The 16000-nt window shown below is 43.5% G+C and overlaps 1 protein-coding gene across 2 annotated transcripts; it reads left to right on the top strand.

Annotated features, from left to right (window-relative positions):
• The first annotated feature begins 6356 nt into the window (after positions 1-6356).
• LOC122544367 (zinc finger protein 239-like) lies at positions 6357-9225 on the top strand. 2 transcript variants are annotated; one of them, XM_043683601.1, is made up of 2 exons: positions 6357-6430; positions 7808-9225. In XM_043683601.1, the coding sequence occupies exon 2, from the start codon at positions 8147-8149 to the stop codon at positions 8930-8932; it is 786 nt and encodes a 261-aa protein (XP_043539536.1). In that variant the 5' UTR covers positions 6357-6430; positions 7808-8146; the 3' UTR covers positions 8933-9225. The 2 variants fall into 2 exon arrangements, with proteins under 2 accessions (XP_043539536.1, XP_043539535.1); XM_043683600.1 differs by having other exon boundaries at positions 6385-6457.
• The last annotated feature ends 6775 nt before the right edge of the window (positions 9226-16000 follow it).

Genomic DNA, 16000 nt, shown 5'->3' with positions numbered 1-16000 from the left:
CTTAGTTCCAGGTCATCTCTGCAGGAATTCCTCTCAGTAGAGTCCTAGGCCCATTTCCAGCTGTTTTATAAATGACCTTCCCTCTATTATAAGGTCACAGGTGGGGATGTTCGCCAAGGATTGCACGATGTTCAGTACCAATCGCAACTCCTCAGATACTGAAACAGTCTGTCTTCAAATGCAAGAAATTGTAGACAATATCCAGGCTTGGGCTGACAAGTGGCAAGTAACATTTGCGCCATACAAGCGCCAGACCATGGCCATCACCAATAAGACAATCTAACCACCGCCCCTTGACATTCAGTGGTGTTATCATCACTGATTCCCCTACTATCAACATCCTAGGGGTTACCATTAGCCAGAAACTCAACCGGACTCACCACAGAAACACAGTGGCTCTAAGAGTAGGTCAAAGCAAGGAATACTGCAGCAAGTAACTCACCTCCTGATTCCCAGAAGCCTGTCCATCAGCCCAAGCACAACTCAGAAATGTAATGGATTACTCTATTACTCCCCACTGGCCTGGATGGGTGCAGCTCCAACAACATTCAAGAAGTGTGACACCATCTAGGACAAACCAGCTGCTTGATTGCACTACATCCACAAGCATCCCTCCCTCCATCACCGATGCTCAGTAGCAGTAGTGTGTACTACCTACAAGATGCACTGCTGGAATTCACCAAAGATCCTCAGACTGTATCTTCCAAACCAATGGCCACCTCTATCGAGAAGGACAAGGGCAGCAAATACATGAGAACGCCACGACCTTCAAACTCCCCTCCAAGCCACTCCCCACCCACACTTGGAAATGTATCGCCATTCCTTCACTGTCACTAGATCAAAACCCTGGAATTCCCTCCCTAATGGCAGTGTGGGTCAACCCACAGCAGGTGGTCTGCAGGGTTTCAAGAAGACAGCTCACCCCCAACCTTCTCAAGGGCCAGTGGGGGCAGGCAATCAATATTGGCCAGTCAGAAATGCCCACATCCAACAAATAAATTTTCTGGAAAAAAAACTCCTGCTCCTACAGTCCTTGAATAGGATATTCAAACAGACCATAAAAGGTAACAATTACGGAGACTTCAAACATTTCACATCTCTTAATCTTTTCGAAATTAAGACAGCTTCACTGAGTGAAGGGAGGAAGGAGAGAGATCACAGTAGAAATAACTTACAACCACAACAAAAGTTGGAGGTTCTTTTCAGCTGACAATATCAATGCCAAGGCACTGCGAGGGGTTCAGAAATGACTTCCCAACACAATTCCAGAAATGCTTGGCTTTACAATATCAGGAGGGGGCTTGACAGCCTCATCGCTTGATAAAACAGAAGGCCAGAGAACACCAACACAAGATAGTCAGGAAGCAGTTTAATTGGGGAATTTACAAGAAACGTCTTCAACCAGAGAGTGGTGGGAATCTGGAACACACTACCATAGGGCGTGGCTGAAGTGACTCACATAGAGAAATTTAAAAGGAAAGCAGGCAAGCGATTGAGAGAGAAGGGGGCAGGGAACCACATGGTACATTTAGATGAGAGATGGGAGGAGACTGGCTGGACCATGATCACTAAGATAGACCGATTGGGCCGAGGAGCTAGTTTCTCTTTGCGCATTCTCTGTAATCCAACGTGATTCCTAAAAACAAGATGGGAAATGAAGGTAATCAGTTGGCATCTCTTATTCTTTGCTGGTCAGCTTGTTCAAGGTATAAGCAATTGAGAATTAAACTCAAGCAGAAAATAGCTTATTTTAATTTTTATAGAAAAGTGTTGAAAAATACTTCAACACTTATTTTACACAGCCATCAGAATGAGGGCAAGGCAGACAAGCGAGGAAAATCGCTTCGGTTAAAATGTTGCAACTCATGAATTGAACTTTTTGATATGATTCTGATCTCTCAAGTCCTCATTGACTTGGATAACTGCCACACACAAATTTTCTTCTGATTCAGTCTCCATTCTGACGTGGACATATATCGCCGTTGGATCAGTATCACTGGGTCAAAATCCTGGAACTCCCTCCCAAAGGGCATTTTGGTTGTATCTCCACTACACAGACTGCAGCGGTTCAAGAAGGCAGTCGATAACCAACTTCTCAGGGGTAATTAGGGATGAGTAATGAAAGGTGGCCGAAAAATATAAGCACTACCGCTGTTAGGAAAACAAATTACAAAAAACAAATAAAGGGTGGCCATATTTAAAAAATAAATTAAACCTGATTCTCCTCCACTACCAGGATTTTCATAGCATCTTGTTCTTTGCATAGGAAAATCCAACTCATGGGATGAAACACTTTTATTGGAGGGAGTTTACTGGCTTTGTCCCATGAGGCATGTCTCATGAAATGAAGGGTTATAAATATTAAATATAAACATAAAAATTCACTGATTATACACAGCAGTACATTCAAGGGAAACATTTTGACCTGGAAAATTGTTGATCAGAAAGAAAAGCAAACGAGAATAAAAAAATTAAGGACAAACTTAATACCCACATCAGGTAGAGAGGATGTTAAGAGCAGCCTGGACAATGAAGAGGGTGGGGAAGAGGATTTGACAGAGACGAGCACAGAAGGATACAGTGAGTAATCCACTAGGGATTGGAGAGGATTGTCAATCGAGAAAACCAGCCTGTCTAACAACGGACCTCGGCCACAGAAATCCTGACAATCCACCTTCTCCTGAGTATCCAAATCATTGCCTCTTCCATTCACTCTTCCCCTCTCTCCCACCGATCTTTGAAGGTTGCCATCTGGACATATCTATCTGCAGTAATCATGGCATGCAGTTCCAATTCCTCCAAATTCTCCATACATTCTGCTGCAATCTCCAGCTCTCATTTTCTTTATTCCCTCATGCCACAGCTACCAGAACTGGATACAAGCCTTTTTTTTTACTGCCCATCCCTAACTAGTTAAGAGTCAACTACATTGCTGTGGGTCTAGAGTTACATGCAGGCCTGACCAGGTAAGGATGGCAGTTACCTTCACGATAGGACATTATTGTATCAGCTGGGCTTTCCCAACAATTGACAATGGTTTCATAGTCACCATTAGACTCCTAATTCCAGACATTTATTGAATTCAAAATCCACCATCTGACATGGCAGGATTTGAACCCAGGTCCCCAGAACATTAGTTGGGTGTCTAGATTAACAGCCCAGTGATGATGCCACTAGGCCATTACCTTCCCTTCCATTGTGACCCATTCTGATCTATATCTGATGTTTTGTAGTTCTTGCTACTTCAATGGTGCTCCCTGACTGGCAGACACCGTAGACATTTCTCACCATGGTCAATTGCAATACTATTCATGATGTTGACCTGCACTTTAAATCGACTGAAGTTAGTGATTTTTGGCTTGCAGAAATACAAAACAAAAATAGCTACGCCACTAAGGATCAGCTGTCACTTAACAGTCTCCATGAGAACATTGTTGTGGTTCTGTTCGCCGAGCTGGGAATTTGTGTTGCAGACGTTTCGTCCCCTGTCTAGGTGACATCCTCAGTGCTTGGGAGCCTCCTGTGAAGCGCTTCTGTGATGTTTCCTCCGGCATTTAGTTTTGCTGTTATTCTGTGCTACTGTGATGTTTCTTTGTTGGACCAAGGTACCTTTGTTGACCAAGGATATTCTATTACCAGCTAATCAAAGGAATGGTACAACTTCCTGTTTCAACAGATAATTCATATAAACAACTTTGAAAAACCAATAATCAACAATCAAGTACTGTGGATGCTAGAAATCAGAAATTAACAAAAAAATCAAAAACTCTGGAAATAATCAGCATGACAAGGCTGTATGCATGAAGACAGAAATAAGAGTTAATTTTTCAAATCCAAAACTTCGCATTAAAATTAGGAAAGGTCAGTGCTTTTTAGCATCTCTCAATGAGGCATTTTACAGCTTTCCAGAATCAGTGAATTCAACAATTGCAGATCTCTGTTCTCCCTGTTTTATTTCCTCGTCTTGGCATGTTTTGTTTTTTTCATGAACTTTTGTGTTCTGGTATCAGCACACCTGCTCTAGACACACCTGTTACTTTCTTTGATTCTTCTGTGCGTTTCATCTGCATTCCCTTTGGTCCTATAAGAGTAAGACTAAAGGTTATGCAGAGAATAGGGTTCAGAAACTTATCAGACATGATTCAATGATGGAACGGACTCAATGGACCGAAAAGCCTAAATTCTGCTTTTATGTTTTATGATCTAACACCAACTCTTCTGCCATTTGATCTCTCCTGTCTTCACCCTATCATAGAGCTTCCTTTTGTCCTGATCCCACACATCCCTTGCTCAAAATCTATTATTATCCTAACTTCTTTTGAAAGATCATTAACCTAATGTATTGACTGTTTATCTCTCCATAGATGTTGCCAGACCTGCTAAGTGTTCCCATCATTTTCTGTCACAGGTAAGTGTAGTTTGGTAAAATCTGAATGATTGGGGAATGTGGAACAATGTAATCCATAATGTCAGCATCAACTGCCATGGAAACAGATTATTTAAACTTATCAAATGTCGGTGTCTAAAGTGTCTGTAAAGTTTACAGAGTTCCAAGTATTAGTCCACTTTTGTAATGATCCAATGTTAAGAGCATAGGTTGAATAACAGCAGAACTAAATATGTAATATAAACAGAAATTGCTGGAAAAATTTCAGCAGGTCTGCAACATCTGTGGAGAGAATTCAGATTTAACATTTCATGTCCAGTGATCCTTGCTCAGAACTCTAGTTCTGCTGGGCTTTTCCAGCAATTCTTCTTTTTAATTCTGATATCCAACATGCACAGTTATTTCCATTTTTAAAAAAAAGATGTAACTTGCTGCCAGGGACTTGACTGTCTTGTGAGGAATTGTGTCTTGTTTTTACAAAAGCTATTGGGTTTCCTTTTATCAACCAATGCAATAGATTCTGATACTGATAGAATTTGTGGCCTAATCAGAGAAAACTAGGCAAAAGCAAGGACTGCAGATGCTGGAGATCAAAGTCTAGATTAGAGTGGTGCTGAAAAAGCAGCATCAGAGGAGCAGGAAAATCAACGTTTCGGGCAAAAGCTGATGAAGCCCTTCCTGATGAATGGCTTTTGCCCAAAACATCGATCTTCCTGATCCTCGGATGTTACCTGACCGGCTGTGCTTTTCCAGCACCACTCTAATCAGAGAAAACCTCTGGTGACTACTGAGACAGTGCAAGCTCCTCTCTCCATATATAAAACCAAACTATCATTTTTAAAAATTCTGTGCCATGTCCACAGGAATTCATAAAGGGCTCAATCAACACAAGGACAGATTATCTGGCCATAAAAACCCACAGTACAGAAAAAGTCCTTTAATCCATCACATCATGTTAGTCAAAAACAAGCACCTAATTATTCTAACTTCATTTTCCAGCATTTTCCATAGTCATGTAAACTTTAGCAACATAAGTGTACATCTAAACAGTTCTGAAATGTTATAAAAGTTTTTGCCTCTACCACCCTTCCAGATTCACACCAGACTCTAGGTGAAAATATTTCTCCGCGTCTCTGTTAAATTTTCTCCCCCTGACCTTACATCTGGTCATCGATCCCTCCATTCCCGGTCACTGTCACATGGCATTCCATGGGGTCGGGTGAGGAGAATCACCTGCTACATTTGGGTGACCAGGCACCTGAGTTTTGCCAAGTTAAAAATCGCAGAACACCAGGTTATAGTCCAACAGGTTTAATTGGAAGCACTAGCTTTCGGAGCGACGCTCCTTCATCGGGTGATAGTTTTGCCAGGGGAGGTGGAAATGGAAATTCACAGAAAGGAAACGTCCGACGGTTTTCAGCTTGCCACGTTTCCTCAAAGCAACTCGCGCCTAACCTAATCATGTCGGTTCTTGTGTACTTTTTTTTTAAAAAAACAGAAATTAATTCTATCTCATTCGGATGATAGAACAGCGAATGTACCTTCAAGGGTAAAACTATTGCCCAGCATGCCGCGCGGTAAGGAAAGTGCTCTATTCACAAAGCGGGAGGAGTGGGGCGCAGGCGCGGTTCTGGCAACCTGGAGCATGCGCACTCACATCGACCCGGGTCGTGAGGTTGCCGGAGACGGTTCGAAAGGCAGGCCGCACGTCGCCGAGTAACAGAGTAGGTTTGGTGGTGCCTAATGCTCTGTAAGTCTCGGTTAAGGATTTTCTAAGGATCCTTGGTCGAAGCGGCGTGGTTTTCCCGTGTCCGCCCAGCCTGTGGTTAACAGACTGGCGTCTTGGGTTACCGGATCGCTGGAGCGGGCCCTCCGGGCCGTCGAGGGGGCGGCGCATGCGCGGAGCCGCGACGCTGACATCATCGGGTGGGCGGACCCATCCTGGGACCCTGCATTTCACAGAAAGCATGCAGTGCACAAGAGGCCCTTCGGCCCATCAAGTTTGTACCAGGCCCACAACCCTGAATGTTATGGCACTTCAAGGTGCTCATCCAAGTGTTTTTTCAAAAGGTTGTGAAGTTAAGCATCTCATCTCCCCTCCCAGGCTGTGCAATGCAGGTGAAAGTGAGGACTGCAGATGCTGGAGACCAGAGTTGAAAAGTGTGGTGCTGGAAAAACACAGCAGGCCAGGCAGCATCCGAGGAGCAGGAGAATCGACGTTTCGGGCATAACCCCTTCTTATGCCCGAAACGTCGATTCTCCTGCTCCTCGGATGCTGCCTGGCCTGCTGTGTTTTTCCAGCACCACACTTTTCAACTGTGCATTCCAGGTCCTGACTACCGGCTGGGTGAAACGACCTTTCCATGAATCCCCTCTGAACTTCTTGCTTTGCCTTTACAATTATGCCCCCTTCTTCTTGACTGCAGGGGAACAGCTGCTTCCTGGTGAACGTGAGGACTGCTGATGCTGGAGATGAGAGTCGAGAGTGTGGTGCTGGAAAAACACAGCAGGCCAGGCAGTATCCGAGGAGCAGGAAAATCGGCATTTCGGGCATTCCTGATGAATGGCTTTTGCCCGAAACATTGATTTTCCTGCTTCTCAGATGCTGCCTGAACTGCTGTGTTTTTCCAGCACCACACTCTTGATTTATATTCATTTTGTGCATGCGAATCATTGATTTGTGCATCTCTGTCAGGCCTTCTCAGGAAAACAAACCAAGCTCACACAGCCTCACCTCATAGCTAAAGCTTTGTGGGACCCTCAGGTTAAACTAGGTTGATTCTCTATAATAAGAGAGCAGCCCTATGCTCTGGTGTGACAATGGTGATTTTACCTTTTAGCCTAAGTTACTGATATTAAGCAGGAAGGATGCTCATACAAAGTCTTTTGCAAAAGAGAAACTTAGTCTCCGTGAACAGAATGGGTCTGTGATATAGTATTTAATGGCCAGTTACGCTACATCTGAGTCACATGATTAGAGTGGTGCTGGAAAAGCACAGCAGGTCAGGCAGCATCTGAGGAGCAGGAAAATCGACGTTTCCGGCAAAAGCCCTTTTCTTACACCCCTCTAATCTTGACTGTGATTTCCAGTGTCTGCATTCCTCACTTTCACCTAGTCTGTGTATGTTGTCAAGCTCGGCTTTCGATTGAGTACATATTACTACGTAGCTGCATGGATTTAATAGTAAAACAATTTAAGCAGGTGAGTCCCTCGCAGGCACGGTAATTTCTATCCGGATGGATGGAGATTGTCTCATGATGTAAGTTAAACCGTTCAACTGCCTTACACAATAAAGAAAACTCACAGGGTTTAAAATATTAGGGGATCAAGAAGGAACCAGTGTACTATTAAAATCAGTCCTGCCTTGAATTTCTACCCTTTGTGCTTACAATGCTGACTTTTATACACTTGCTTTCCAGGGCATTCAGATGGGATTGAGAATTGAGGAGCACGTGCCAAATATGGAATGGAATCTGAAAGTCTTGCAATTCATCAGGGCCTGAGTATCTTGGCCTTTTGGTGCATAAGAAGTCTTTTTCTGGTTTTAAACGTCCATATGGCTGGAAGGGCATCAAGACACAAGCACTTGAATGAGACTGCTCCCTTGTAATGACTGGAAATAACTTAAACCTGTGATGCAGCCTGAAAAAAATACTTTGCATTTGTCACAGCTTAGGGAACCTGTGTGCATATTCTGTGTGTGGACCCAGGGTTTCAATTGATTGTACTAAGTGGAGGAACACAAGGACACTGGCATCATGGAAACACCAGAGAAATTTGGGGACTGTGAGAAGAGAGTACTTACCTCTTATGAGCTGGATATTTATCAAACTGATCACAATGGGGAGAAACCGTTAACCTGTTCAGTGTGTGACAAAGAGTTTGCTCAGTCATCCAACCTGATGTTACACCAGCGAGTTCACACTGGAGAGAGGCCATTTACCTGTTCCGTGTGCAGGAAGGGATTTTCACAGTCATCCAGCCTGCAGACACACCAGCGCGTTCACACTGGGGAGAAGCCGTTCACCTGCTCAGTGTGTGGGAAGAGATTCACTAATTCATCCAACTTACTCTTACACCAGCGAGTTCACACTGGAGAGAGACCGTTCACCTGCTCCGTGTGCGGGAAGGGATTCACACAGTCGTCCAGCCTGCTGACACACCGGCGCCTTCATACTGGGGAGAGGCCATTCACTTGCTCGGTGTGTGGGAAGGGATTCACTAATTCATCCAACCTTATGACTCACCAACGAGTTCACACTGGGGAGAGGCCGTTCACCTGCCCCGTGTGTGGGAAGGGATTCACTCAGTCGTCCAGCCTGATGACTCACCGGCGTGTTCACACGGGGGAAAGGCCGTTCACCTGCTCCGTGTGTGGGAAGCGATTCAGAAATTCATCCAATCTGCTGACTCACCAGCGCGTTCATACTGGGGAAAGGCCATTCACTTGCCCCATGTGTGGGAAAGGATTCACTCAGTCATCTAGTCTACTGACACATCAAAGGGTACACAATGGGCAGAGGTTGTTCAGATGCATTGTGTGAAGGGGTTCACGCGATCCTTCTGCTGAAATATCAGCTGGTTTGCAAGTGACTGCAAGAGTTGGAAATGTTTGTTGTTGGTACTGTTAAAGACATATGGAATAATTTGCATTTACTCTGAAAGTTTGGATTTCTGCTGGCGTTAAGAATTCCTATGCCATGTAACTTATGCGATTCATAATGCTTTGGTTTTCTGGCTTTTAGAATTTACTGAATTATGGAATAACTTTGGAACACACAACCGCAAGTGAATGGACCAGTAAGCACTAGAATAAATCTTTACCTGAAACACAAAACAGGTAATACTTTATGAAGTGAATAATTATCCAGAAAATATTTCCACTCCCTAGATATTGTATGAAATTATGCTAGAAATTGCTGCTCCAAATATATCCACCTGACTGGTGTTTCTGAACATTAACCAGGAAGGTTATGACATATTGGGCTGGAATACAGTACAAATTTTACATTTCTGTGAAATTTCACAACACGTCTAATGTCCAGCTTTGAAAGAGGGAAGTAGGTGAATAGTGGAAGGAGAGAAGTATCCTGGGAGATTGGAAAACAGTGTATGTAAGTAAATAACTGGATTTTCTAAAAGAAACGGTACCGAATGACTAATTTTAATTTGATTAATAGGCATGGAATAAAATGGTAGTCTCTGTAATGGTGGCCCCAAAATTATAGTTGATTGTAAAAACCTTCCTGATTCACTAATGCTCATTAGGGAAGGAAATCTCTCAATATTACCCAGTTTGGCCTACACCTAAGTTGGCCACCTAAGTGGGCGGCACGGTGGCACAGTGGTTAGCACTGCTGCCTCACAGCGCCTGAGACCCGGGTTCAATTCCCGCCTCAGGCGACTGACTGTGTGGAGTTTGCACGTTCTCCCCGTGTCTGCGTGGGTTTCCTCCGGGTGCTCCGGTTTCCTCCCACAGTCCAAAAGATGTGCAGGGTCAGGTGAATTGGCCATGCTAAATTGCCCGTAGTGTTAGGTAAGGGGTAAATATAGGGGTATGGGTGGGTTTCGCTTCGGCGGGTCGGTGTGGACTTGTTGGGCCGAAGGGCCTGTTTCCACACTGTAATGTAATCTAATCTAATCATGTAATCTAATTACGGATATGGATTGAACTGTCCTCTGAAATGGCTCAGTGAGTTACTCCGTTCCAAGGCAATCAGGTATCGACAACAAATGTTGGCTTGCCAGTGATCCGATGAAAGGATAAAAGGAAGTGACATTTGTAAGAAATTGCTGTAAAGTAAGTAAGAGTCATTTTATTTTCCTGAGGGCTGTCAAATCAAAAGGAAAACTATCTTGTTTAATTTACTTGATAACTGCAAGCAGTCCCCAGATTTCAAATGGGTTCAGTTCTGGTGTTTGCTGATAGGTTTATTTGTACTCGAGTCAGACCACAATGGGGATGGTCATCTTCATTTCAGACAAATGAGCCAACACCACTTGTCTCATTTGTAATGGTTTGTTTTCTGATTTGGTGCATCCCACCAAGCTCCATGACCACAGACAGCATGAACGTTGCAAACTTTATTTTAGCGCTTTTCCAAGAATTGGCACAATGTCACAGACTTGACAGGTAATTGCAGCAACATCTCTGATAACATATGCCAGCATTGTCAGATTCCAAATTATCTGCAAGAGAGACAGAACATGCGATTGAAAGAACTGCATAGATATTGATAGATTTACTGAATCTTAAAAGAGTGTTTTCTCTCTCTTTCCCTATCTCAAGCTGTCTATCTATCTCACTGTCTCTCACTCTGTCCATCTCTTGCACTATCTATCTCGCTGTCCCCTCTCTATCTCACTCTCTCTCCATCTCACATACTCTATCTCACACTGTCTATCCATCTCTCACTCTCTCCATCTCTAACTCTATCTCTCTTTCTGCATCTCTTGTTTTCTCTCTCTCAACTCTGTCTCTCACTCTCCATCTCATTCTGTCTGTATCTCATTCTCTTTTTATCTGTGTCACACTTTCCATCTCTTACTCTCTCACGTTCTCTCTCTTCATCTTTCACTTACTCGCTTTCTCTCTCAATCTCTCACTCATAGAGTCGTAGTGTCATACAGCATGAAAACAGACCCTTTGGTCCAACCAGTCTATGCCGACCATAATCCAAACTAAACTAGTCCCACCTGCCTGCATTTGACCCATATCCCTCCAAACATTTCTTCGTCATGTACTTAACCAAATGCCTTTTAAACTTTGTAACTGTACCTTCATCCACCATTTCCTCTGGCAATTCATTCCACGCATGACCATTCGAAGTGTAAAACAAATTGCCCCATGTCTTTTTAAATTCTTTCTCCTCTCACTCGAAAAATATGCTCGCTAGTCTTGAAATCTCCCATCCTAGGGAAAAGACACCTGCCTTATCTCTATTCCCCATGATTTTATAAACCTCTATAAGGCTACCCCTCAACATCCAATGCTTCAGTTAAAAAGGTCCCAGCCTTTTGTTATAACTTAAACCCTCTATTCCATGTAACATCCTGGTAAATCTCTTCTGAAGCCTCGCTAGCTTAATAATACGCATCCTGTAACACGGAGACCAGAACCGGACACAGTTCTCCAGAAGAGGCCTCACCAATGTCCTGTACAACCTCAACATAACGTCCCAACTCTTATACTCAAAAGGTATAGTGTGTGTGTGTATATAACGTATTATGTAATATATATCAAAGTTTCTTGCAGAAAGGAATTCATTATCATGTTCACCTCAATTTGGACACTCGTTGTAGTGAAATGTGACTCTGTCTTCCTTTTCCAATTTATCCAATAACTCCTACCACCCACTCCCTCTCCGCATTCTGACCACACATGCCCCTGGCCCCATCCTTTCCCATAGTCTCCCAATCCAGCCCACCCTCCACATCTCCCAGCCCGCCATCCCCCACCACCGTAGAGCAACATGTACCCTGATCGAAGTTGAGCTTCTTAGTTGGCGATCCAACTGCCAAGTCTTTCAGTGTCCACCAGGTCACTGTTGACATCCAAGTCATTGAGGTCACTGAACATCACATTGGACATCTTTTGCTCTCTTACTCTCTCCATCTCTCTTTCTCCATTTCTTCTTCTTTCTCTTGTGTTCTCTCTCTCTGCATCTCCCTCTCTCTTTCTCTTTCCATTTTGACAACAGGGCAGCCCAGGCTCTGTTATCTCAGCCTAAGATATTTTTCTGACACAGGCTCTGAAGCACAACCTTCCTCAACTCAATAAGGGGGTGGAGTGGGAGAGGGTGGTGTCTTGTAAACTAATAGTTGGGTGAATGTTAGCAAGCAAGGAATCATGGATTGACTTTGTGGACTTTTAGAGAATGCAATTACCTTGGACATCTGTCTCTGTTAATTGAAAACCAAAGAAGAGGTTGCCTGTGGGCAGCGCAGTGGTTAGCACTGATGCATCATAGTGCCAGGACCCAGGTTCGATTCCAGCCTCGAACCACTGTCTGTGTGAAGTTGGCACATTCTCCCTGTGTCTGCATGGGTTTCTTATGGGTGCTTTGGTTTCCTCCCACAGCCCAAAGATGTGCAGGTTAAATGAGTTGGCCACGCTAAATTGCCCGTAGTGTTCAGGGATGTGTAGGTTAAGTGCATTAGACAGGAATAAATACAGGATAATAGGGTAGGGGAAATGGGTCTGGGTGGGTTACTCTTCGGAGTGTTGGTGTGAACTTGTTGGGCCGAAGGGCCTGTTTCCATACATTCTATAAATTCTCCAACCCGTCGTACCGAAATAAGATATACAACTGATCTCTCGAGTGGCAATAAGCCACTCCAGGCAGCACATGGTTTTTTTTCAATTGGGTGCTGCTGGCTCTGACTTAACACCATATTTGTTTTCAGCGAATTTTGGCCAGAAGGATCCATGCTGTCTTCAGCCTAACAATTTGGCAAGTTCCAAATTACTAAAGTAAACAGAAGGCTTTAGTGCTATCCATCCATCTCAGTTCTGAAGGAAAGTCATACCGGGCTCGAAACGCTGACTCCATTTCTCTCTCCATGGATGCCAGATCTGCTGACTTTCTCCAGCATTCTCTGTGTTTGTTTCAGAATTCCAGAATCTGCCAGGTTTACCCTTTATTTGCTTGTCCATTTGACCAACCCAAGAGCTAGTAAAAATTCTGAGGTGGCTGTGGCCACTGAGATCCATTCTCCTGTTTATCTGTTTTATTTTATCTCTCTTCTGTTTATCTACTCTGGGATCAGTCATCTATTCTCACCTGTCCTGATCATATGTCTATTAGCTTTATAACAAACGAAACTGTTGCTTCTTAATAAATTGCCTTAAATCAAGTATGTCTTTGACCTTTTTTTAATTATTATGTGTTTACCAAATCAAACTTGCAGTGGTATCAGAGTGGGGGTTATGTAGTTAGAGAAACAGCTGTATTAGTTAGAAACGTGGAGAATTTCCTCAGCAAAGTCAGGAGTACCTCACGAGTTTGGCATTTAGAGACAAAGGTTGATGAATAGTCTGATAGAACAGGAGAGAGTAATATCCTGGGAGATACAGAAGACGTACTCATAGATCCTGGATAGGCTTTCTAAAGAGGTTGAGCAAGTCAAAATTAAGACCGGAAGGAATAAAGGAGGGCCATTTGGCCCCTTGAGCCAATTCCAAAATTCAGTAGGACCATGGCTGACCCTCCATGGCTGACGCTCCATTCCTGTCCTCTTCCCCCGTAACTCTTGATTGCCCTATTGATTGAAAATCTAATAAGTAAAAGTCTCATGCTGAACTACCTGGGCATTATGATTACGTTTTTGTCATTTATAGAAATGATTTGGGTGTGAATGTAGGAAGAATGGTTAGTAAGTTTGAAGATAACACCAAACATTGGTTAAATAGTGGACAGCGAAGAAGATTGTCTCAGATTACAACAGGACCTTGATCAGACAGGCTGGGGAGTGGCAGATGGAGTTTAATTTAGATAAATGTGAGGTGTTGCATTTTGGTAAGGCAAATCAGGGCAGAATTTATATACTTAATGATAGGTCCTGGGGAGTATTCATAAATAAAGATACCTTGGAGTGCAGATTCATGGTTCTGTCAAAGTGCAGTCACAGGTAGACAGGGTAATGAAGAAGACATTTGGTTATACATGCCTTTGTTGGTCAGTGCATTGAGTATAGGAGTTGGGATGTCATGTTTCAGCAGTACAAGACATTACTTACACCACTTTTGGAATACTACATTCAATTCTGGTCTCCCTGCTTTAGGAAAGATGTTAAATTGAAAGGGTTCAAAAAATAGTACAAGGATGTTGCTGCAGTTGGAGATTTTGAGCTCTTGGGAGAGGCTAAATAGGCTGGAGCTGTTTTCTCATCTGAAGCTGAGAGGTGACTTTTTGGAGGTTTATAAAATCATGTGGGGCATGGATAGGATGAATAGCCAAGGTCTTTTTTCCCCCAGGATGGGAAGCCCAGAACTACAGGGCATAGATTTAAAAGATTTAAAGGGACCTAAGTGGCAACTTTTCGCACAGAGGGTGGTGCATGTGTGGAGTGAACACCAAGAGCAAGTGGGAGGCTGGCACAATTACAATATTTGAAAGGCATCTGGTTGGGTACATGGAAAGGAAAGGTTGAGAGGGATATGGACCAAATGCTAGCAAATGGAACTAGATTAAAACAGGATATCTGATTGGCATGTGTGAGTTGGACTGAAGGTTCTGTTTCTGTGCTATACAACTGGAATGTGGGCATCGCTGGTGGGCCAGCAGTTATTGTTCATCCCTCATTGCCCTTGAGAAGATGGTGATGAGCTGCCTTCTTAAACTACAGCAGTCCACCTGTGGGTTATCCCATAATATCACGACGGAGGGAATTCCAGGATTTTGACCAAGTGGCAGTGAAGGAGTGGCAAATATTTCCAAGTCAGGTGGGGAACTTGGAGGTTGTAGTGTTCTCATGTATTGCTGCTCTTGTCCTTCTAGACAGAAGTGGCCATAGATTTGGTTGAGGTACATTGGTGCACTTGTTGCTGTACTAAGCATATGGCTATGCTTCCCAGCTGGGTAACAAGTGCAAGGAGTTAAGGAGATAGGCAAATAGGTTGCAAAAAGAAAGTAACAGTTGACAGGCCATAATTTCTAAAATAAAAGAGAAATATGAGTGTGGTGTCATTGATTAGGAATCCAAAGGCTCAACCAAAACTCACATTCATGGTGGATGCTTGTTCCTTAGTGGCTGTGTCAACTCCATCTTACCCCATGTGGGTTCCAATAGATTCCATTCTTCATGAATCCGCCCAGAATTACAGGGACTTCTGTGATGTGCAATGGTCCTCAGGCAGCTGTTGCTACCACATCCATCAGCACAACCTCATACTTTCTCTAAGTTGTCCTGATCTCCAGTTCCATTTTATTCTTAGCCATATTTGATCATTTGATGCCTTAGCAAGATCAATGCTGCTTGTTCCTCTCATCGAATTCTCACCCTACACCCATCATCAGCTGGTCTATCTTTAACTCTTCCATTCCTTCCTTTGATGTCTCTGCTTCTATTTCTGGTGATGGACTATCCACTAACATCCACTACAAACTGACCAATTATCTTGATTACACTTCCTCACATCCTGCTTCCTGGAAGGACTCCATTCCCCATTCTCCACATTTCTCCATCTTGAACCCATCTGTTCATCTGTGGAATTCACTACCCGAGATTGCTGTGGATGTCGGGACGTTGAATAGACTTAAGCTGTAGATTCACAGATTTTTAATTAGAAAGGTGTTGAAGGGTTATAGGGAGTGGGTAAGAAAGTGGAGTTGAGGCCGAGATAAGATCAGACATGATTGTATTGAATGGGAGAGCAGGCTCAAGGGGCAGAATGGCATACTCGTGCTCCTAACCCTAATGTTCCTGAGCTGCTATCTTTCACAGAGTGCCTCCAAAATGTTCTCCATTATCTTCAATTGAGAACTCTCCCTACCATGGCTGACAGCTATACCCAATCTATTTCCCACCTTCTCAGGACAATGATAAGATCACCTTCATTCTCAATTCCCACCCTTCTGCATTTGAAGGATTATCCTCCACCATTTCCCTCA

Source organism: Chiloscyllium plagiosum, chromosome 48 (assembly GCF_004010195.1).
Source record: "Chiloscyllium plagiosum isolate BGI_BamShark_2017 chromosome 48, ASM401019v2, whole genome shotgun sequence".
Taxonomy (NCBI): domain Eukaryota; kingdom Metazoa; phylum Chordata; class Chondrichthyes; order Orectolobiformes; family Hemiscylliidae; genus Chiloscyllium; species Chiloscyllium plagiosum.
The sequence above is the reverse complement of the archived record's forward strand: the minus strand, read 5'-3'. Positions and strand labels throughout refer to the sequence as shown.